This window comes from Mastigoproctus giganteus, chromosome 2 (genome assembly GCF_048544385.1).
Source record: "Mastigoproctus giganteus isolate SK-2022 chromosome 2, ASM4854438v1, whole genome shotgun sequence".
NCBI lineage: Eukaryota > Metazoa > Arthropoda > Arachnida > Uropygi > Thelyphonidae > Mastigoproctus > Mastigoproctus giganteus.
In genome coordinates, this window is record NC_143576.1 from 248182052 (window position 1) to 248206891 (window position 24840).

Genomic DNA, 24840 nt, shown 5'->3' on the forward strand with positions numbered 1-24840 from the left:
GTACTTCTATTTCACAAGCTCAGAGTCACCAAGCGGAATCCTCTTCAACATCAGTTAAGGCAACATATGCAAAAATAACTGCTGCCACATCTAATGAGGTCTGCAAACCTGTCTGTAGATCTGCCGCCACAGTGAGTAAACCTGTTTCTAATTGCCAGTCTCAAATATCGCACCAAAGATCAAAACAGAACAAACCGTCAGAAAATATTAAAGCATCTATATCTCAAGGTACTTTCTCCAAGCTTCCGGCCATAACTCATCAAACACAGAATGTAACTACTGCAGAAAAATCTCAGTTACTCAAACACAAGTATAATATCACAATTATTCCCACAAAAGACCGAATTTTTCTTTCTAGACTTGGACCCTCCACTAAATCTGAAGATCTTATCAACCTAATTAAAGAAGAATATGGTTTCGGAGTAGATGTCCGTTCTCTGAAGACACGATGTCCCGCCTACTCATCTTTTATAATAACATGCCTTCCATCACAAACAGAAAAAGTGTTGAATCTAAGATCCCTTTTATCAGGGGCTCTAGTAAAACGCTTCACGGACAGACCATCAAGGGAGTCCAAAATCTCCTCTCCACCGGCATAGCAATCAGATACCCTGCTATCTACACATACTACGTTCTCCTCTCGTCATAGAATCCCCAGATCCCAACTGTTCAGTGTTTACCTTCAGAATTGCAGGAGTATAATTAGCAACCTAAACCACTTCAGAGCAATCCAAGGCTCACATATTTACGACATTTACCTGCTCACTGAAACCTGGCTCTCCATAAATATTGATGATCAGGAGATTATAGATGGACAATATACAATCCATAGAAAGGACAGAGGATCTCGTGGAGGCGGAGTAGCTATTATACATTCTAACCATATACTCTGTGAAACTGCATCAAATTTCACAAATATTGAATCAGTATACTGCCTTCTTCATCTTGGCAAGTTAAAGGTTTTAATAGTATTGCTTTATTTTCCACCTCCCTTAACTAATATAGACCTCCAGTACTTGGAAAGCTCGCTGGAATCAATCTTCCCACTAATTCAATCTGCCGACATAGCAATGGTTTTGGGTGACTTTAACTGTCAAATGGCCAATTTAGAATCTTCTTCTCCATCACTGCAGACTAGGGCTCTCTTTAATATGCTTCACAGCTATGGTCTGGAACAAATTTGCAACTTTCCAACCAGAGAAAATGCCTACCTCGACCTAATATTTTCCTCTACTCATATAGATGTTCACACCGACAACCCCATATTTCACTCGGATCATTCACCAATTACTTTTGACATCACAGTGACTTCTCATAACTTCAAATGCAGCTCCCGTACTCCTCGATTCAATTTCAGAAAGGCTGACTGGCCTCTGCTCAACCTAGCTCTAAGAAACGTAGACAAGCAGCTCGCTGACGCTATGGATGACATCGATGTGCTCACCAACAACCTGATTAACTGTGTCCATTCAGTTATATCTGACATTGTTCCTCAATCCCATCTTACCGCACGCTCTACCTACCCGCACTGGTATAATAGTGAACTAATACGTAAAATTAAATCCAAAGAATTCTACAGAAACAAATATAAGCAAACAGGTGACAGTCAATACTATGAAATATTCAGCCAACTCCGCAAAGAAGTGAAAACTCTCATATTAAACTCCTACAACATGTATACAGAGTCAGTTCAGGATAGTCTGCTTACTCACAGAGATATCAAACCATTCTGGAATTTCATGAAGCATAAGAACATAACCAGTAGAAAGTTACAACTCCGAAACGCAGATGGAATTCTCTTATCTGACGAATTCAGTATTGCTCAAGAGTTTGCCAAACACTTTTCTAGAATTCAAACAAATGATACATTGAGACCTGCCTCATTTCCTGACTTCACACCTGTTAAAGATGATATCCTCATTAATCTCTTTATCACTGATGAAGATTTAAACTCGGCTTTAAAAAGCATGAAAAATGACTATACTAGAGGCCCAGATAACATTCCAGGCCTATTTTGGAAAAGGACTGTCACTACATTGAAACCCCTCATACTGCGGATCTTCAACCTGTCTCTCAGGCTGGGGAAGTATCCTAATCACTTTAAGCAGGTCAATATAGTTCCTATTTTCAAAAAAGGTGATAAAAATGACGTATGCGATTACAGACCCATAACCTTGCAAAACAGCCTGGCTAAACTCTTCGACACAGCAGTGCACAAACATCTCTTCGAATTCTTCAAGCCTTTTATCGATCAGAATCAACATGGTTTCTGCAGTGGCAAGTCAGTAGTCACAAATTTACTTCCTTTCTGGCAATACACCTCTGAAGCTCTTGATAACCACCTACAAGTTGATGCAGTCTACACAGACATATCTAAGGCATTTGATAAAGTCCCGCACGAACAACTTCTGGAAAAACTTAAGCTGTATGGCATCCGTGACCCTTTGCTCTCATGGCTACGCAGCTATATTACGCATCGTTCCTTGAGCGTTATCATCGATCAAGTGAACTCAGACTGTTTTATACCACTAAGCGGAGTACCACAAGGCTCTCCCTTAGGTCCTCTTCTCTTCATTGTTTTCGTAAATGATCTTCCTTCTTTCATCTACACCTCCAATGTTCAAGTTGCTCTCTATGCAGATGATCTTAAGATCTACTCAGCAGTGAAGGAGACTACCGATTCTCAACAACTTCAATGTGCTCTCAATAAATTCTCTCTGTGGCTATCTCTGAATGGCTTGTCTGCTAACCCCGCGAAGTGCAAAGTTATCTCTTTCTCATCTTGCAGATCTCCACAACTAATGAATACGGAGTATAGTATTAACTCTGTGATCATCGAAAGGTGTGACCAAGTTAACGACTTAGGGATTCTCTTTTCCAGCAGTGCTAAATTCGATGCCCATGTCCTTAAAATCACCAGCAAAGCATTCAAAACACTGGGATTCATCAAACGGAACACATACAAGTTCAAAAACTACAGATATGCGGTTATCCTTTATAAAACTATTGTACTGCCAATCCTTGAATTCAGTTCCCCCATCTGGAATCCTCACACAAAGACTTTAACTAACAAAATTGAAGCAGTCCAAAAAAACTTTATCCGTTACCTTACGTACCGCAATCCTCTATTCTATCACTCAGTGTATTATGAATCGCTGTGTGATTACTTTCATCTAAGGCCTCTGTGCACTAGAAGAGTTACTGCTGACATCGCCCTCCTAGCCAAAGTAATCACTGGAATTTATGAAGCATCTGATATCCTGAGTAAAATAAACTTCAATGCTCCCTGTAGACAAGTCAGGAACCTTACACCGTTTCGCCTTGACTCTGCCAACACGGACTTAATGAAGTTCAGTCCACTGAACAGAATCAGCAAATCAGCAAATGACTCTCGCATTGACTTCTTTGACAACTCCCAATCACTGATGAACTCCATCCACAAGTTTGCCTCTTCACTTAAACTGCAAAGTGACTAGCTCACATCTAATTATTGTAGCTTATTATTTGTTATATTATTTTTCTATTCTCTAACGGATTAATTATTACTTGTTTTACCGGTAACTTAACTTAATACAATCCTCTTTTGTACATATGCTTTATTGTTTGAATTTGTATCAATGTTTATCGTCCTGTAGGATTTCACATTATTGTTATTATGTTTATTGATCTGATCTCAGATACACTGTTAATGGTTACCTGTTGTGTATCTTTTTATTAATAAAATAAAATAAAATAAAATAAAATAAAATGGGATACCACCGCACTTGGAGCGACGACAAGAAAATTTCTGCCTCATGTGACCTTCTTACTCTCTAAATCGGTTAAAACCTGGTGCTCTTTAACTATGCAAACTTCCTTTCTGATAATAGGACATGGCTCTCTCAATCAAAAACTATTTCAGTTTCGCTTGCATCACACCGATCTCTGCAGCTGCGGGAATACAGAAGATTGGAGTCACCTGCTCTTTAACTGTGCCATCTATGACGATCTTAGGGTGAAGCTCCGAACTGACGTTCCAGATCCCTCTCCGGGACTAGAGGAAATGCTTCTGCATCATAAGAATCATCTCTCAGCTCTTCAGAACTTTGCCTCCGAGGTGTTTGCTCGCAGAAAAAGAATCAACGCCAGATTAGCGCACCAGAACAATCCACCAAATCCAACTGTGTAAGCGGGACAATAGTTTTCTTCTATGGTTCGTGTCTGCATGAATTGTCACTGCACTGATCCTAAAGGTCATCAGTTCCACATCTGAAATATTCTGGATACAAGAGTATTTATTGAAGACTACCTTTTTTTTTTTTTTTTTTTTTCCCTTTTATTATTAATTTATTATTATTTTATTTTTTTTAATTATTTATTATTATTATTATTTTTTTTTATCACGTGTCATTTTTTTTTTCCTCCCCTCGCTAATGAATGATTTTTTTTTTTTTTTTTTTTTACCAGCACCACGGGTTGTGTTTACTTTATTATTATCATTATTTTTTTCTTTTTTTTTCTTTTATTACTATTATTTTTATTTATTTATTATTTTTTTTAAATTTATTTATTTATCTTTTTTTTTTTTTTTTCCTCTGTCGCTTCTTTCTTTTTCCTCTGGAATGGGCCCCCGGAGGAATCTGGCCCACCTTTTGGCAACATCAGGTGGGTCAGAGTCTCTTTTGAGGCGTTACGTGCTCTACTGGAACTGGCCCACCTTCCCGTGGTGTGGACGAGTACCCAGAATCATCTGTCCAGGTGACTGATGCTTCTGGGTAGCCAAGTGGCCAGAACATAACAACAGAACACACACGTAATACACACAAACGTACATCACACACATATCTGGCCCATTTGTAGTGATACTGTTCTTCACAGAGACACGAGGCGGAGTTGAACAGACGTTCTAGGTGCCGCCCATTACATATACACATGTCCACATGTCCACATGCATTCCTTGGGGTGTCCTCAGTGACTGCGACCTCAGCTTCGCAGTGACACTATTGTCCAACTGGATCAAATCCGTGACGAATATGCTGCCACCAAACGTGTAACAGTGACTCCCCGTTCCAGATCGTGGGGACTCCCTACCTCATAACAGCTTCAAAAAGAAACAAGTCCTACATAAGAAATGGAAGCTTAGGACTGACAGTCAAGACAGAATCGCCTTTTCCCGTTCCAGGGCCTACTTTAATCGGAAAAAAGCTGCTGCAATCGAAGAAAACCTAGACGGTACTCTGAGAAAAGGAAAGTCATTCTATGCTGCCCCACATGGTCGATTCAATCAAATTCTTTATCCTCAAGAATGGCTCAAATATATCGCCAGGTTCTCAAATACAACCACAGTCCCGTCTACAGCTCTCCAGCATGACTACGAAAACCCTTCAGATGTCTTAGCGACTGTCCAGGTAACGAAAAAGGAGCTCATACAAACCATCAATTCCCTTCCCACAACAGCCACTGCTAGGGAGGATGGAATTCCGCAATTTATGGTTGAATGCTTGAGCACATTTATCATAGACCCACTTCTCTCGATCGACAACAGATGCCTCGCTGAGCATTACTTTCCACCCCAATGGAAAGTAATGTGTGGAAGCAGCATCCTGCATTCCTTGGGGTGTCCTCAGTGACTGCGACCTCAGCCTCGCAGTGGCTGAGGTCGCAGTCACTAAAAACCAATTTTCCAGAAACGTCAGCCAGTTTAGTCCCATCTCAGTCACCTCCAGCCTGATAAAAACTCTCGAAAAGGCTTTGCTACCCACAATTACTCACCAAATCCTCCAGATGAAACCACCTGTAATCCATTTGGCCATCCCAGAAAAATCATCAATTACTAACTTGGCAGCCACCACAGAGTGAAGATGTAAATGTTAGCTACGTCCTAGAAACAAATACAGTACAACTGTCCTCCATTACCCTCCACAGGGCTGACCTCACTCAGACCATCAACAGTCTTCCAAACAAGGCTACATTCGTGCCTGATGGCTTTCCCCTCTTTATTATCAAGATCTGTAACCCTTACATAATCGAGCTTTTCCTTCAATAATAACATTTTGCAAACCGCCAACGTCCCGCAGATGTGGAAGCTGTACTATACAAAACCTGTTCCTAAAAAGGCACATCCCAAGACTGCAAGGGATTACAGGCCTATCTCAATTAGTTGCCACAGCGTAAAATTTTTTGAAAAAGCACTCTTAAGCACTTTGGTATCCACTGCTTTAGGCATCGCCCAGCATACCTTCATTCAAGACTTAAGGGGAGATCCACCACAACCAACCTTCTTGAGACCTTTGGTCGAATACAACTCGCTCAGAATTGTGGAGATCAACGAGATGTAATTTTCATGAATATTTTTTCTGCATTTGATAGACTCTCCATCAAAGTCCTACTAAAAATACTGCATGACTACCATATGATCAGGAGCCCCCTTCTTGATACAATTGCAGCTCTACTGTCCAACAGGCAAACACATGTTTTGCATGACAATACAGTCCTAACATACACCCTGAACAGGACTTCTTCAGGGTGGAACCCTTTCTGCTTTACTTTTTACTGCCGCCATCAATCCCTATCTGGCATTACATGACAATTTCCTTTCCTATGCAAACGATCTAGACATGTTCATTCCTTCCAGTGATAATCACAATCCACAGTTAATTTCAAAGGATGCTTCGAGACAACTTAAAGACTTTGCCTGGTTCCTAAATGACATTGGACTTGCCCTGAACCCGAACAAGATCGCTCAAATGTCATTCACTGTGAAAAGGCTGAAGAATGATATCAGCGTTGTCCTCAACGGGTATCCTGTTCAGAGAGTGCAACAATATAAAGACCTAGGTATGATATGGGATGAAAAACTCACCTTTTCTCTTCACCTCGCAGAGGCAAGAAAGAAAACCCTTGGGGCTCTCTGGCGTGTTAAACAGGAACTGGCAAGGATACGAAGTTCTGATCTCGTAACACGCCATGTGGTGAGATGTGTTTCTCCCATCGCCCAATAGCCTCTCCTGTATTTACTTCGGCACCAGTTGAAAATCTCAGTAGGTTCCTGAATGTGGAACATTGGATCCTGAGATGGCTAAACCGCTACCTAGGAAACACATTTACCACCTCTAGAAGTACCCATCAAGCAAATCTAGATTGGGTACGCGTGCGCGTAGCTATGAAGACTGTCTAATCTTGTGCTCCTCAAGTTTCAGTGATTTCATGTATTTATTTCGCGAGTTACACTAGTTTTTTATATAGTGACCTGCCTAGTGGTAATACTGTGCATCCTGTGGAAGATTATTACCCTAACATTTTAGGTAATTATGTTTTTTGCATGATCTGTTTCTATCCGTATATTCACATTTGCCAGCGTTGCTTGTCTCCGAGGCCTGAATTCAAACTTCCCTTCTGTAGGCCTACTCTGCTGGCTAACCACTGTCCCCTTGGGGCTGTATCACAAGGTCAAGCAGTTCCTCTGCGGTGGGAGTTTTCCGGCAGTTGACCGCTTGTGAGGTGCGACTTTTATAACTCTGACCTACTTATGTTTAGCTTAAGAGATTGCATGTTGACAGCGAGTTAGAAGGAACTTAGCAAACTAACTCTATTTTTGTCTACTTCTGTCTGGTAATCAAGCACAGTATTCAATAAGATGACCGCTTTTGCTGGACTCCCTCATCAACAGGTCTCAGATGGCCCAGCTGCCCTTTCAAAACTTACTTAATTCATGCATCTCCGGAATTTAGCCTACACTTCAAGCTAGTAAGCTGCCCAATTGCAGCAAGACTTTGTTGCTCCCTGCGTTTCACTTACCCGATTACTGCCTTTCTCGACGTGCCATCCGCCCCCTTTTTCAGCTCAGACTCTTCGCTTATAATTGAACTGTATACAATGAAGGATAGAACGGGCGTTCAGAAAAAGTCCTGTGCCGAATGTGGGTTCAAACCCGAGACTCCGGCACTACTTTGTGTTATGTGTCGTAGAATCTTCTGTCGTGATTGCCAGTCACCTAAAGTTAAAAGGTTGAACAAACAACGAAGAAGAAAATGGACCTGCCACCTTTGCGCAAGTAACCCTAAAAGCGCGGACATCTCGAAGGAAGATATATCCACTATCACTCTTGCAGAAGAAACCCCATCTGGCCTTCTTGATGTGCGCAGCTCGATTGAAGGTAGTATTATGTCGTCTGCGTTGAGAACACCTGCAGATTTAAGCTTATGCTTTGGGAAAGACGTTGCTTCTACGAATAGGGAGTTTGATACCGCTCCTGCCGCCTCCGCAAAGGACTTGCAAGTTAATAGCCCCTTTGATAGTTTGTCAATTAAATGCGCTCTAAGGGACAACACGTCCATACTCAATGCCCTCCCTGAAAGATTTAAGATCACTTTCGGGGAGATTCTGTCCCCAATAATCGACTCTCTTGCCTGCCTCAATGACGAAAATAAAAACCTCAGAGCCCAAAATATGGAAATTCTCGACCAAGTGCTCACAATGAATGAACAACTCAGGGATCTCAAAATCTTTATAAGTGAATACTGTCTTCCCTCTAGTCAGACGTCAGTGATGGACCATCTGGAACCTCAGGAGCATTCACAGAAAGCAGATGATGTACTACCAAGACCTCCAACTCAAACTGAGCGCGTCCAGCGAGGAAAAAGAGATCTCAAAAATCTGCACAGTTCGCCTCCTTTTGCAGACAGAACAACTGAACATATCGTAGCCCCGGCCGTGATGTTGAACCATTTGGCTACTCATCCCCCTCACACCGCTCTCTATCAGCGCGATCCGACCTTCGAGGCTGACAGCCCTTTTATCCAGGACAAGTGTATGATTCCTGGTGAATCTAATCTGCACCAACCTTGCAAAAGACGTCAGGAGAAGTCTGGTGGCCAGGCTCATCACTGTTACAAGAGGATGGAGATGAGAGAATCTCCACGCCAAAACAGGGTGGAGCGGATCTATGCTCAAGCGGATGCCTCCTGTCTCTCTGATCAATTTACTTCTCATGCACAATTTCCCAGGCATAACCCACAAATGGCTTGCTCTCAAAGTGTTTTGTCTGTAAAAACACAAGGTAACAGAATCCCATGCGAGGAGCCTAATATGTCGGTTCCTACTGAACCTGTCTCGGTCCCTCTATCGCGGAGACTTCAGGAGATATATAATATTTCAGCTGTCCAGACCCGAGAGAGAAGTTTTGTTTCCAGACTGGGACCAGCAACAAAAGCAGAAAGTATCAGGGCACTCTTTGCCCAAGAACATGGGATCAACTTAGACGCAAAAGCTATCAAAACTAGACACCCGACCTATTCTTCCTTTATCATCTCCTGCCCTGCGAATGCAAAGCATATCGTCTTGGATTCTAGCTGCTGGCCGGTAGGCACCCTTATAAAGCCGTTCCAAGAGAGGAGCAGATCGATCGCTTACAGCGGATCCAGACGAGATAAAAAGCTATAGCTACAAAAGGATGACTTGCTACCAGGTTCACACGAAGGAGAGATTCTTTGGTTTATGCAGAATGTACGCAGCCTAAAAAACAAGCTTCATTGTCTCCAGACTCTCTTATTGCTTAATGAGTTTGATGTCATCTGTCTTACAGAAACATGGTTAGCGGCGGATAGACAGCTTGATCTTACCCATTTTAACACCCCTTACAAACACATTGGGAATCACAGGATTAACGGGCGAGGCGGAGGTGTTGAAATCCTGTTCAACGATCGCTTCCAGCCAATACGGATACGAGTGAGCCAGTCTAACAACTTTGAGGCAGTCTCCCTGACGCTGAGGAGTCCTCTTCTTCAAATGCAATGCTGCTTGGTATACCTTCCTCCGGACCATAATGAAGACTCTAGAGCGGAGCTGCTCACGTGGTTAACAACCAACTTAGTGCCTAAAATTCCAACGGTTGTAGCAGGTGATTTTAACTTGCCACTGCCAGGCATGGGAATGCTCTTGAGGGACTTGAGGCCACTCTTCGGGCCTTTACCCTTACACGGTTAGTGACGCAACCAACTAGAGCGTGTCAAACGCTGGACCTAATCTTCCACAACTTACAAGATATCAAACTCTCACCTAGCAACTTTCGATTCCAATCTGATCACTTGCCAATTGCATGTAAACTATCTTTACAGAGCACTTCCCTTGGGTTACCTGACGAGTACACTGCTGAATTGCCTAGGATAGCCTTCTCTACCAAATATCTGAAGCCAGAGATCATTCTCCAATGCTTTATTGGGTTTGACTGGGGACGTCTCTATTCTGAGCCGTTGGAGAATGCCGTTATGCTCTTGTCGGAACAACTGAAGTTAATTGCACTGCATGGTGCAGCCAGAATCACCAGGATTGGTAACAGGTCGAATCGGGGTTTCAATAAGGAAACTAAGATGGCTTTCATCAAGAAGCAGAAGGCCTACCGGAAATGGCAGAAAACTCAACTTCCCTCAGACCGTTCCATCTTTAAGAAAGAAAGAAAGCTTGCTTCTTGAAAAAGAAAAGACGGGCCCTTAACCAAGCTGTTCTCAATAGGTTGAAGAGTGGTAGAAGGATCCTTTCGCATCGTCATCATGTAGCCATTGACAAAAAGCTTGTCCAGGAATGGGCACAGTTCAACTTACCGTATGCAGATTTTCCTGACTCTGATTCCCCTCTCTCTCAGGAGGACTGGTTACCTAGGGCACACTTGTCTGAAATAGAAATAACTAGAGAGACCCTAATTGATGTCATCAATAAACTACCCAACAAAGCCACTGGAGGTCCGGATGGTTTCTCACTCTTTATTATCAAAATTTGCAGCCCATATATAGTCGACCTTCTCCTTCACCTTTTCAGACAAATCCTGCAATCTGCAACAGTTCCTTCAATTTGGAAAACCTACCATGTCAAGCCCATTCCAAAGATCAAGAAACCCATATCTCCTAAAGACCTGCGACCAATATCCATCAGTTCTTCTTTACTCAAAATTTTCGAAAAAGTAATTCAGCCAACAATTGCCCAGCATTGCTTTGCACACAGGCCCGAGTACCTGCATACCGTTCTACAAAGGAGATCGACAACTACCAATCTTCTTGATACCCTCTTCAGAATTCAGGGCACCCTTAACAACAAATCACAGATTGATATCATATTCCTCGACATAAAATCGCCTTATGATAAAATACACCTCCCAGCTCTTTTTACCATTCTGAAACACTACTTCGGCCTGGCGGATACCCTACTTCAAATTTTGAAGTCTATTTTACTCCCTAGACATCTGTCTGTGACCCACAATGACTTTCAAGTAACTATTGACGTCTCAAGAGGCATCCCACAAGGAAGCGTACTGTCAGCTATCCTGTTTGCAGCAGTTTTGGAGCTTTTCCTTTCTCAGAATCCGAACTTTGTCTCTTATGCCGATGATCTGAAGTTCTACGTGAGCTCAGATCATAATCATCAGATTCATGATATCAACCAACAAGCTTCTAGGCAGATATTGAGCTTGGAAAGTTATCTTGCCACAATAGGGCTGCATCTGAGCCCTTCCAAATCAGCACAACTGACGATAACCAAGAAGAAAGTCAAAAATGATATCCAAATCTTTGTTAGTGGGGAACCGGTGCAAAAGGTGACCTCTCATACTGATCTTGGCCTCACCTGGGACGTTGGGCTCACTTTTCAGCCTCACTTTGCCAGGATGAGGCAGAAGACGTACGCTGCTCTTTGGGCAGTGCGTCAAGAGCTCGTTGGTGCGCATCAGCCAGCGCTGCTTGTTCGGCATACCCTGAGGTGTATTACGCCGATTCCTCTCTATGCTTCAGAAATTTGGTCATCTGCCCCTGCCTCATACCTTCAGAAGTATCTCAGTTTAGAGTACTGGCTGCTTAGGTGGATGAACAGAGTGGTAGGCCACCCCCTGGCTATCTCCATATCTATCCTACAAGCAAATCTGGGCACCACTCCCTGGAGACACATCATCTTGACAAAAAATGTCTTCACGCTTGCACGGCTTATAACCAGGCGAATTGATGCTCCATCGGTATCCACATTAATCTCCGGCCCGAGGAGAGCAAGAGGGGAGCACCCCGACTCCTGTCTCCCTCTACGTCTTACGCTGTCAAACATCGATTCCCTGAGGAACATGTTTCGCGCCAATTGTCTTCGGATCTTCAATCAATTTGGGATCCACCCTGATAGGTTCTGTGAAGACAAGCCCTACAGAAAGGAAATCCTCAAGAACTGCTACCAGATAATGAATCTATAATACCCACCTGCTCCTGGACATGACAGACTGTTTTTTTCTTTTTTTTAACTTGCCTATTTGTATATGACAAAGACTTTTTGTCTTCATGCAATCATATATTTTGTATATCACTGTATATTTTGCACATTATTGTATATTTATTCCTGTAAAAGTCTCGGGTCGAGCACGCATGTACTCTTGTTTATTGTACATTGTGTTCCTCGCACCTTAGTCTGTAAATATTCACACCCTTCTGGCACAGAGCCGTCCCGGGGTGACCCAAGATATCTTGGGAAATAAACTGATTTTAATAATAACTGATACTGGCAACTAATCAAAATGAACATTTCTACTCTCTCAAAACTCATTATCAAAAAGATAGAAATCCCAAGCATAGCTGAGATAGTCTTTCTCCACCAAACGTCCAGCAGACCCCGTCGACATAGCCAAAGTACAATGCAGCCACCCAGGAACAGGATAAAATCTGTAGACCGGATGTTCCCTTCCAATAGCTATATTCCTCATCCTGGACATAGACTGTGACCGATTTCACAAGGAAAAGAACTACCAGAGTGAGATTGTGCATCGTGTGTACACTCTCCTGCCAAACAACTACCAGATCGAGATTGGTAAAAGAAAGGTCCCGACCAATTAATCATGTGACTATTTCCCTGTTTCTATATTCGTCATATGCATTTAAGTAATATTGTCATATACTATGTCGTTTTATTCCTAAAATGTCGCTCTCCTTGTGTTTTAGTCATGTGACTGTTTATGTATTCTCCTATTTATCTATTTATATTCACTCATGTTTCATTTATGTATTCATAATGATTCATTTAAGTAATTTTGTAAAATTCTGTCTGTTGAACTGAGACAATCACTTTAATCTTACTCTCCTTGTATATTATCAAGAAACTCCCTGACTTCGTATGCCTTTTCTGGGGTAAAGTGTTAATCTGATTTAAATAAAAAAAAATTAAACAAAAAATGTAGATCCCGGCCTTGCTCCTTCTACTTAAAGAGAAATTTCATATTCAAAGTGATATGCTGCACTTTCTGGAATCTCTGCTCTGTCACAGAACACTTATTCTCTATCGGGAACAACACACCCTATCGCGTGACATTACTGCTGGAGTACCGCAAGAGCGGTGTCCTATCTGGTGTCCTGTTCACGTCTATCCTGCCCATTAATGCCTCCATGAACGGTCTCTTATGCTATGCTGATGACCTCAAACTGCTGACGCACATTAACCCTGGCGACAACCTAGTTCATCTCAGCAACAGGATCAATTCCAACCTTAAGGACCTTGAATTGTACTTGGCAAGCTTCAACCTTCAAATCAACCCACAGAAGTCTGCTCAAGTTATATTTTCCCTTACATCCGTGGCAACAATACTCAAAGATTCACTCGGAGGGGTACCAATACAAAACTTACCATCGCACACGGACCTTGGCGTTTTGTTTGATCAAAAGATGTTCTTTGTCAACCAGATCAACAAAACTGTACCAAATTTTCTCGTCTACGGTGAACCCCAAAATAGGATCTGCTTCACACCCAACATCCTCTAACTGTTAAAAAATTCATCATCTCCACGATCTCCCCCCCCCCGCCATTCTCTATAGTGCACAAATGCCACAATGTGGCATTAAGGTAACGGCCAAGTTTCAAGTTCACGTTTGTTACTGCAGGTAACCGAAAAACGATTTGCCGTTTGCTGGACGAAAAACTCGAGTTTCAAAAGAATTAAAGAACGTAAATATGAAATAGCTCACAGCCAAATGACAAAATTGATCCAGGTGTGAGGAACGCCAATGGGATTTCAAAAACGCCTCAGTCCTCACCACTGAGAGCCACAGAAAATGCAGATTTTCTGCATTTTCTGTGGTTCTCAGTGGGAGAATCTGCATTTTCATTCATCGATGAAAATGCAGATTTTTCGATGACCCTCTATTTTAGGGTCACCGAGAATTTTTCCCATATACCCATATATGTATTATGTTTGTAAATTTCGAGTGTTATCTGGTCGATCTGAATGGTTTAGTATTAGAGAGCGGATAAGCAGCAAAAATAAGAACCATAATAAGTTTATCTCGAAAAGAAACCCCCATTCCATTCACACAATTAAGATGCTCACAAAGATTAGCTGCAACAAATATTTAATTTTACAACATCCAAATCCTTATTCTCGTTCAAAATACTCTCACCCTGAACGACAAACTAGCCTATGATTAGCTCCAGGAGACTTCACCCGCAGTTGCAATTCAAAACATTCTTCGAGTGGGAGTACATTACAGATCATATACACTGATTGGTATGGGTGTTTAAGGGCACAAGGGCAGCTGAGGCCAAAATATTATTATTATTATTATTAAAATTAGTTTATTTCCCAAGAAACCTTGGGTCACCCCGGGACGGCTCTGTGCCAGAAGGGTGTGAATATTTATAGACTAAGGTGCGAGGAACACAATGTACAATAAACAAGAGTACATGCGTGCTCGACTCAATAGTGAAAGGTAGATCCATACGCGCCAGGGATCCCAGTTTTTGCCAGCAAAACATTCTCCATGTTAAACGACCACCGCCGCATGCCTGGATCCATAGACTCCTGTGGTTTGCGAAACACACAAAGGCGTCAGTCGGCATGTTGCACCAGGTATTTGGACCCATCCGACCAGCAGTCTTTTCTAATAGCTTGTAAGGTTTGAATTAAAATACAAGGACATGAGCATTGTTCTTTTATTAATGCTAGAAGGATGCTGGAATATTTCATATTGCCATTATTAGTAGAGAAAATAATAAAACCAAAAACCTGCACAAAAAGAAATTTAGAATCAGCTGCTCAACATCACAACACATCGATCGAGGTCAGATTAACTTCCAAACAGAACTGGAACCGCAGTCATTAATCTTCTAGAAGGTCAACGTATCTACGGAGTATCAAAGGAAGGTGAAGCTTCTGTATACCATCTGGAAGATTCCAGTTTTTATGCAGGGCACGTCTTATGGCACATCTAGAAAGGTGAGTCAGCTCGGATGGACTACAAGATCGTTGTTTCAGCAGCGGAACCCATTCCAGGGCCCTATCGAGGACGTTAATAGCACGGATATTCCGATTATGCATTAAGTGGTACCAGAGAATCCTGAATTTCTGAATAATGACACTTTGCAAAGTTGGTACTGTGAGCTGAGGAACAACGCGAAGAAGATAATTCGCACACATCGCCATTTCTTGGAAATGGTGGCGCTTTTGCATTTCCAGGTAGTTATCCTCGCTGAAAATAATGAACTGCACGCAATAAAGAATAAGTGTACCCATACGGCTTTTCTCACTTTTCGAACATTTCGTTAAGCTGTTTGAATTGGAATTTGCTCCAAGCCTTAATAACAGCAGAGTCATGTCTGACCTCAAATTAAGGAAGCTCTGTGTGAACAGTGGGTGTTGGTCATAAGAGATCGCATCGATGAATCGCTCCCCGCTGCCAAATACCAGCCTGTTTGCATTAGCAGCACGATGAAAATAGGACACAGGGGACTCTTGCACTCTCCTTTCGTCAGGTACGTCGTGTCCGGGCCATGCCCACAAAGGATGGATATCTCCAGGATAAAACAGTTCTTGACGCGAAAGACCCTCAAAGCGATCGCAATCATATAAACTGACAAGGACTTCTCCGACCAACTGCATGTCGTCAACGTTTTTCCAAAAGCAAACCTTAGCGGGAGTGTAAACGAGATTTTGAAATTCGAAGTCATCGAATTCTATAAGTGTTTCCTTCTTCCACCTGTTGATTAAATTTAGAACAGTCTGGATGTTTCGCTCGTGGATCCGTGAGTGTCCTTCCACCTCTGGAGAATTTAAGAGAGCGTTTACCACCAATTGAGTTTCTTTCTTTAATTTTCTTCTCTTCAGCAGACGAAAGAAGCACCTGAGAAGTTTAGCCATTTCTGAATTCGTTGAACGTTTTGTATTACCATTTTATTTGTTTAAATGTTTTTGTTTAAAACAATGAGAAATTCATTTTTACCATCGTGACAGTTATCAATTCCTCAACAATTACGAACAATAATACATATCTTCACCAAATGTTCCACTCGAAATTCTCGTAAATACTTTCTCGGGTCAAAAAATAATTTTACTTTTCCTACTGTACTATCCTGAAAATACACGAAAAGGCCAAAAAAATAGGAACCTTTGTATTAAGACAATCATAGATAGAAGAAATGCAAATAGAATCAAAGAAAACTGTGGCGTGGTGTGATGGCACGTTTCCTCGACTACACAGCTGTTCGACTGCAGTAATCGGTAGTCAGAAAGGGGAAACCGCGTGATCTCAGAAACTGAAAAAAAGGATTTTCTTCGCCTGGTGGGTTCCCCACTGCCAGCTAACGTGTCCCACCCCCAGAGCGGGTTGGGCATTTTGACCTTCCTACCGGATTTGACACTACATGAACCTGACAACCATCACCGACGAATACATACTGCGGCTTTGCTACCCACGCGCCATTTGGCGATCTGAACTGGGTACTCCTACCCGGTTCCCTTTAAAAGCCCATCCCCAGGCAGGAGAGGGAGGAGACAGGTCTCTATCTTCTCCTCGTACCTGCTTTACATGGACTGGCCCACCTTCCCGTGGTGTGGACGAGTACCCAGAATCATCTGTCCAGGTGACTGATGCTGCTGGATAGCCAAGCAACCAGAACAGAACAACAGAACACACACATAATACAGTATACACAAACCTACGTCACACACATATCTGGCCTATTTGAAGTGATACTGTTCTTCACAGAGATACGAGGCGGAGTTGAACAAACGTTCTAGGAGCCGCCCTTTACATATACACATGTCCACACATGTCCACATGTCTCCCTGCCTCCCAGGACGCCGATGTGTTCGGTCGTACGATGTACCGCTCCGTGAATTTTGTGCAAAAAATGTGTTTAAACTGCAGTTTATGTTCTACAGTGTGTTCTCTCAAGAAGATATACAATGCAGGAGTCCCTTGGTGAGAAAAGGTTTGCATTCTACCGGGTATTTAGTTAGATCCCAGCGTCATTTATCTGTTTCCTTTGTTGCCTGCCCGCACTGGTCACCATGTGGCTGACGGCAGGGAAATAGAGAGCCGACCACTATAACGTGGCTGGTACGCTGGTATCTAGCCGTTGACTGGGGAGGTTGCCCTCATAGTGATTGCCCCTTGTGTTAACTTGGATAGAGACAATGTTCCAATGTTTCCGGACTTTGTTTAAAGCGATATTATAGAGGAAATCATGACTTTTGTGCTTTCCTCCCCTCTCCCATAAACTTTCCATGGTGACGCGTGAACTTCTTACTTGTGCATGACCATCGTCTTCGGCGTTCCCTGAGAACAACACAGGGAACTAGTTCCATCGCATCTGTTGCAATTTAGCACTTGGCTGTTCCCTTCCCCCACCACGTGACCAAGGGGAGAGCTCAAACTTTCGATTAACAGTTGCAAGAGACCTAATAAACCTACGTACTTGTGGTTAGTATTCATCGACAGCTTGATGAGAAACCCCAATAAACCTCTTTAATCCTAAGCACTAACAAAGTGGAGGGAAAATCGTACAGTACTATCGTCGCCGCGGAACAAGATCAAAATAATGACTCGATATTGATAGAAAATCAAGAAGAGGCGGAGAATCCCCGCTCAGGAACTCCCCGACAAAACGAAAAAATTGGAAAATGATTGTTCCAAAAGCAGAAAGGAAAACACGCTCGCAATCCGAGCAAAAGGAGACAAATGAAGTAGCTGCCACAGAGAATGACACTACAGAGGACAAAAAACGGGATGCCAATGACGCACCAAAAAATGCGGAGCCCCCCATGGGTCCTACGCTTCCCGAGGGTCCTGTCCTGGACCAGATGCTGGCCCTCCGGGTGTAGCTCGAAAACAAGCTGAAGGAATCCTCTAGCAGAATAACCACCGCCCTCAGAGGAGAAATTGTGACTATCTGAACCAAGCTAGAAACAATTCTACAGAAGGTCCACGTAGAAGCGATAACAAATAAGGCCAAATTTGAGGCCTATATGGAATGTGGGACAAAAAAAATACCACAGCGAGAACCCACCTACACAGAAACGCTTAGGAAACCTACAAATGTACCGACGAAAAGTCAACCGGTCCAAAGAAAAACCCTTCTGCCCACACCCAACATAGAAACGAAGCATAGGAGATAATAACACGGCGCCTCCGTAGCCAGGTGGGAAGGAGCAGCAGTGCGTACCACACGCTTCTTGATTAGACCGGGGTTCGAGCCCGTCACCACCAAATACGGAGGATACGGAAAGGTCAGGGAATGACCACCGCATATCCCGGAGCAATATGGCCTTAGTTGCTAATGCTCCTAAAAACCAAATAACAAACAAACAATAATAACAAACCCCAAGATCTCCACCCTAATCATTTTTTATACTGACCAGGACATGATATCTGAAAGTCTAAGGGAAGAGATATATAGGAATAACCTCCTAAACGAGATATATAGGAATAACCTCCTAAACCTGACAGGGATGAAAAACAGTTGATTATACCCAAGTACAGAACAAAATCTAGAAATAGTGGAAACTGCAACTGGGTGTTAGAGCTGGACCAGATGCTGGCCCCCGAAGCATGGCAGATCCTACGAATGCAAAACACCATATACATAGAGTGGAGTAGTGATAGATTTAGAGAACGTGTGGATGCACCAAGGTGCTTCCGATGCTGCAAGTACGGCCACACAACACGCGCCTGCGCCCAAAAAGAAGTAACGTGTGGCCACTGCTCTGAAATGGGGCACAATTACAACAGCTGCCCAGATAAAGAGAAAGATCCCATCTGCACCAACTGCAAATCCCTGAGGTTAGATCTTGCCCATTCCACACGCGACACAAACTGCCCAACCTACCTGAAAGCTAAGAGTTCATACCAGTCACGAATCAATTAGGGTGATATATCATAGGAAATTTAATAACGGAATCATTGTGGTGCACCAAATAAACGCGCAGCGGGCCAGAGCAGTGACCGACCAAGTACGGCAAAACGCTGATGAAGCTAACGCAAATTTCGAACGAACAGAGGGGTGAAGTGGAAGTGGTTATTTTTTATTTATTTATGTTACTTTTTTTTTTTTTTTTGGCTGATGCTGCATAAGCTTGCTTTCTTGCATCAAATGCCTCTACTAATGCTAATGCTAATGCTAATGCTAATGCTATTGAATGTAAAATGGTGATCTATTAATTATAATTTGCTAAAGCCAATTAAATGTCAAATTAAAATGAACAAAAGAAAGTTTTTTTATATTTTTTGGAATTTTCAAAATCACTGATCCCAAGATTGAAACCCAGATGCAACATGAATGTCTATATTTTTGTCACCTGTTTATGTTTAACCAGCAAAATCTAAGCTCTATGATAATATTAGACCTATTGCTGGGGGTTTAGCAGACACCATGTGAGAATGAGAGTTGCTTAGAACAATAGATTCCTTTACTCATCTGGCATCTGTAAATGCCAAACAAAAATTTAATGTCTTATAATTCATAGTATATTAAAATATGGTATAGACTTGATTATTTGGATTAAATGGGAATTTAAGATGTCTGGATAATGAAATATCCATATAATCAAACAAAGAAAAAAAATTGTTTTACATGTAATTTTAATACATATACTGTTTTAATAAAAATAATAAAAATTACATAATAAAATAAATAATTAATTATGTAATATTAATACATACATATGTACATAAAGAAAATTATTTTTTTTTGAAAAAGTCACCTAATGATATTTGTTTGAAAGTTGCTCTCCTTTTCATAGCTGCAAAATTATGTACACTTTTTAAACAAGTTGTCTTGTGTCATATTCTTCTTGTCTAAACATTGAAAAGCTTCAGAATATGAAGGACCAGTATTTTCCTCCTCCTCCTCCTCATCATCATCTTGGTCCTGTTCCTCTACTTCCACATTCGACAATGTTGGAACGAGTACAGAGAAGAGCAACAAGAATGAAGAAAGGCTTAAGTTTTGCAAATTACAATGAGGTGTATAGAGCCTTGAATGGTTTGAGTATGCTGAATGCTGATGGGATTGTTCCTCTTGCTCAGAATAATCGCCTGAGAGGGCATAAATTCAAATTGAGGAAAGACAGTTGTAGGATAGATGTGTAGAAGTTTGCCTTTAGCCAGCGGGTGGTTGAATGCTGGAATAAACTTCCATCAGTCGTTGTAGAAGTTGATAGCTTAAATAGATTCAAGGCAGAACTAGACAAACATTTGGAGGGAGTGGTTGGGTGAAATGAGAAGGGTGTGTGTGTTTTTTTTTTTTTTTGGCTGATGCTATATAAGCTTGCTTTCTTGCATCATGTGCCTTGCTAATGCTATAATCTAATGCTATAATGCTAATCAAATGCTACCCGGTCCGATATAAAATTTTACAATGCAACGAAGACAGTCCGAGGGCGGCGGTGGTAATACGGAACTCAGAGATAACCACGACAAAAATACCACAACTCTGCACGCCATGGGCAGCATATGCCCATATTATTAGCTCTGTTGGCAGGCTGTATATGATCTCGCTGTACTGCAGACCCGGAATAGAAATAGATTTCGCCATCACTTACCTACAAACGGTGCAAGCAACCCTAGCAGGACAAAGAGTCGTAATCGGCGCCGAAGTAAACTACCATTCCCCTGTGTGGCACAGCACTACACCGAACCGACGAGGTACCAGAAACGGACAGGGGATCAAGGAGTTCCTAGCAAATTCTATCTTCACTGTAAAGAATCAACCCTTCAATCTACCGACATACTGCTACACCCTATGGGAATCAACCATATTCATTACGCTAACCACAAGAAACATAGAAGCTCATGTGACCGATTGGACAGTGAAAACCGCCTGGACAACATCGGATCACCGCACAATCACCTTCAATATCAAGAGAACGATGCCAAGACCAACAAATGGCAAATACATGGCGAGCAGGTTCGCCATCAAAAAGGCAAACTGAGAGCTCTTTCGAGAACAATTGATTCGCAAAACACAATCACAGGAGGAAGTGACCGGACGGGAGGGTGACAGGATGGAAAACGTGGACAGGATGCAGGAGAAAGTCATCCACATCATCACCATTGCAGCGGATATGGCGATGAAAAGGAGGACACCCTCCAGAGGAGCCATGCTGTGGTGGACCCCGGAGCTACAAAGACTACGAAAGCAAGTCCAAATAAAGAGAAAATAATACCAGCAGGCCCGGAGAACCTGACCACCGGCAGAGAGGTAGACATCAATACCAAGAACTACGCAATGCCTACAATGAAAAATAAAGAAAAATAAGAGAGCCTCCGCGACCGGAAATGAAGATCCCTGGGAGGTGGTATACAAAATAACCACAAATAAGCTCCCCAGGGGGGAAATAAGGATGGCAACAAAAACGCCTCAACGATCCCTCACTACAACATGGGATGATTCAATTAATAATATCTAAATACAATAATTCTAGAACTCCCAGACATCCTCAGTGACAAGCAGGAAGAAATCTCCCACATCGCAACAAATAGTAGTAGTAGTAGTAGTAGTGGCATGTGATGCAAGAAAGCAAGTATAGGAGCTTATGCAGCATCAGCCAAAAAAAAAAAAAAAAAAAAAAATCACACCGTTCCCTCCAAATGCCTGTCCAGTTCCTCCTTAAATTTATTTAACCTATCAACTTCCACAACGACAGATGGAAGTTTGTTCCAGCAATTAACCACCCGATGGCTAAAGGCAAATTTCTGCACATCTATTCTACATCTGTCTTTTCTTAATTTGAATTTATGCCCCGTTAGGTTCGTAATCTGAACAAGTGGAAGGATCCCATCAGAATTCAGCATGCTCAACACATTCAAATGGAGCCGCCCTTCACCATGGAGGAGCTACAAAACACTGCGTCACAGATGCGAAATAGGAAATTCCCGGGACCGGACCTCCTGGAGTCCGAGCTGATCAAAAAGGCTGTGGAACATATACCTGGCCTCCTGCTCAAACTATTAAACGGCTGTCTGCAAGCGGGGATATTTCCGACCTCCTGGAAAATCGCAAATCTGAAACTCATTCTGAAGAATCTACTAGGCCACCAGAACAACCGGATTCCTACCGACCGATAGCTTTACTGACTATCCTGAGTAAACTATACGAAAGGCTGTTGCATAAAAGAATTATGAGCCACTACAAAGCCGCAAACCTAGAATCAATAAAACAATATGGATTCAAACTAGGATTATCAACCATAAAAGCAGTCCAAAACCTTATATTCAAAGCAATCCAATGCGGCAGGAAGTACTTCCTAGTCATCGCAGTGGACTTCGCCAGGGCGTTCGACACCCGGTGGTGGCCGAGCGTCCTCGGCTGGCCCCAGGAGGCAGCACTCCCAACAAATCTCTACAAGTGTATAAAGGATTACCTAACTGACCAAAGAATTGAGGTGGTAACACCTTTTCGAAAAGTGGCTCGATGGGTCCACAGGGGCTGCCCCCAAGGCTAGGTCCTGGGGCCGCTACTGTGGAACATTGTCTTTGACGACTTCCTGGCTCAGGACTTGGGCGAAGTGAATTGCGAGGCCTTTGCTGACGATTTGGTCCTGAAGGTGGAGGCAGACTCCAGATCGGGCCTGGAGACTCGTGCAAACCAGGCAATACAGGTGGTACAGGATTGGACAAAGCTACACATGTTGAAGATCTCACCCACGAAGATGAACTCTGTTCTACTGAAAGGGGTGGTCAGCAACCACAGACCACCGAAATAAAGATAGCAGGAGCAACCATCAAACTTGCAAAACAAATACGATACTTAGGAATTACAATTGACAGTAATTTATCCTTCAGCCCTCACATCATCCACCTGAAAGACAAACTAAGGAATTACGCAGCATTAATAGCAAGAGTCTCACGCAGGGACTGTGGTTTAAACAGAAAAACCCTGTCCCTGTACTACAAAACAATTTTCATCCCAGCCATTACCTACGGATCCCCGATATGGTACAAAAAAGCAGGAACAGTAGTAAATAAAAGACACCTGGACACAATCCAGCATAGCATTATGCTCATCATCTCTCGTGCATGCAGAACAGTGAGCACGCATCCCCTCTAGGTCTTGACACGAGTCCTCCCACTGGACCTGGAGGTGACCCGCTTCGGGCTGATGTTTCACCTGTCTAAGGGAACACCCACTACAATCTATGGACTCACCCTAGAACCAAACAACAACCGCAAAGCAGAAAAGCATAGAATCGTAGTTCACCTGCTACAGCTGTGGCAGGACAGATGGACAGCGTCAAACAAAGGCGAAGTGACGAAGAGATTCATACCACTGGTTGCCAAGATGTATCCAAAAGCCTCCCCCCCCGGGGTTAAACCCGGGGTTAAATGCAACCTACTTACTAACGGGCCATGGCCCATTCAAGGCAAAATTGAACACGGTGGGTGTAACGAAGGAGCTAACTTGCACCTGTGGTGAGCCTGAAACATTGCATCATATAATGCACGACTGTGAGTGCTATGAGGAACACAGAAGCGTGCTAATAACTAAAATACAGTACATACCAAAAAACAAAGAACACCATCTCTTGGACACAGAAGACGACTACGCGGCTTTCAGCCAGTTTGCACGCGAAGTTTTCGACCGAAGAAGAATGGAAATTGCCATCCACAATGAATGAAAAGAAATTGCATACTCGAGGAAAATCAACCACCCCACAAAACTGCAAAGAGCAAGAGGAAATCAAAATGAGCATGGAAGAAGAAAACCTCGACCGAAGTGAGGCCACAAACGGATCAAACGACCCAACAGGACCCTACAAAGATCAAAGAAATAGCAAAGTGACAAAAAACCTGGTTAGACAGCCACAGGAACTACCCGACGAAGATGAGTGCATGCAAACAAACCAAGTGACAAGAAACCCGGACTGGACATCAATGCAGGAATCACCTGCAGTACATTATATGGCGGTCTGAATAGAACTCCCTAGTCCTATTCACCTTTAATTCCCAATCCCCTGGCAGGGGGGGAAACGGTTTCCTGTTCTCTCCTTCCCTTACCACCCTGCTTCTCTACTCCTGGTGGGGCATGGGCCTGCCCCACTGCTTTTGGGGACACCTACTCTATTGTTCCCATACTTCTGGCTTTTCCCCCAGTCTTCAGTCTCCCTCCCCTACTCTGTAGGGGAGAGAGACTGAAGACTGGGGGGAAAAGCATCATGTCCCATTTTTTTTAGGCCCTAGCCACTGAAATCTTAGGAAACTAGGTGCCACCTAGTTTCCTAAGATTTGGGCCTGCCAGAGTAAAATATCAACTATTGGGTACCTGGTCTGCCTCCACGAGGCATAATGTGGACAACTTTGGACCCCAGCAGGGGTCTACCGGCTAAATGGCCAGAAGAACAACACTTCACTTACAAATTCCATACACTTTTAAATCTGTGGCTTTCTCAGTGAACTGGTACACCCACAATGAAAGCAACGCGTAGATGGGGGGAACCCCCAGTGTCGCTAGACACGAATACACTTTTTACTTTTACCCTTTTAAATCTCTGGCCTCTACAGTGTTCTGTTCAACACGACAATGTATGTTACGCGGAGATGGGGGAAACCCCTGGTGTCGTAGGACTAAATACACTAT

General features: G+C 42.8%; 1 protein-coding gene across 1 annotated transcript; it reads right to left on the bottom strand.

The window, feature by feature from the left end:
* Positions 1-15085: 15085 nt before the first annotated feature.
* Positions 15086-16123, bottom strand: LOC150090362 (uncharacterized). Its single transcript, XM_090390285.1, has one exon. It carries the CDS (start codon positions 16121-16123, stop codon positions 15086-15088), a length of 1038 nt encoding a protein of 345 aa, XP_090246411.1.
* Positions 16124-24840: the final 8717 nt, after the last annotated feature.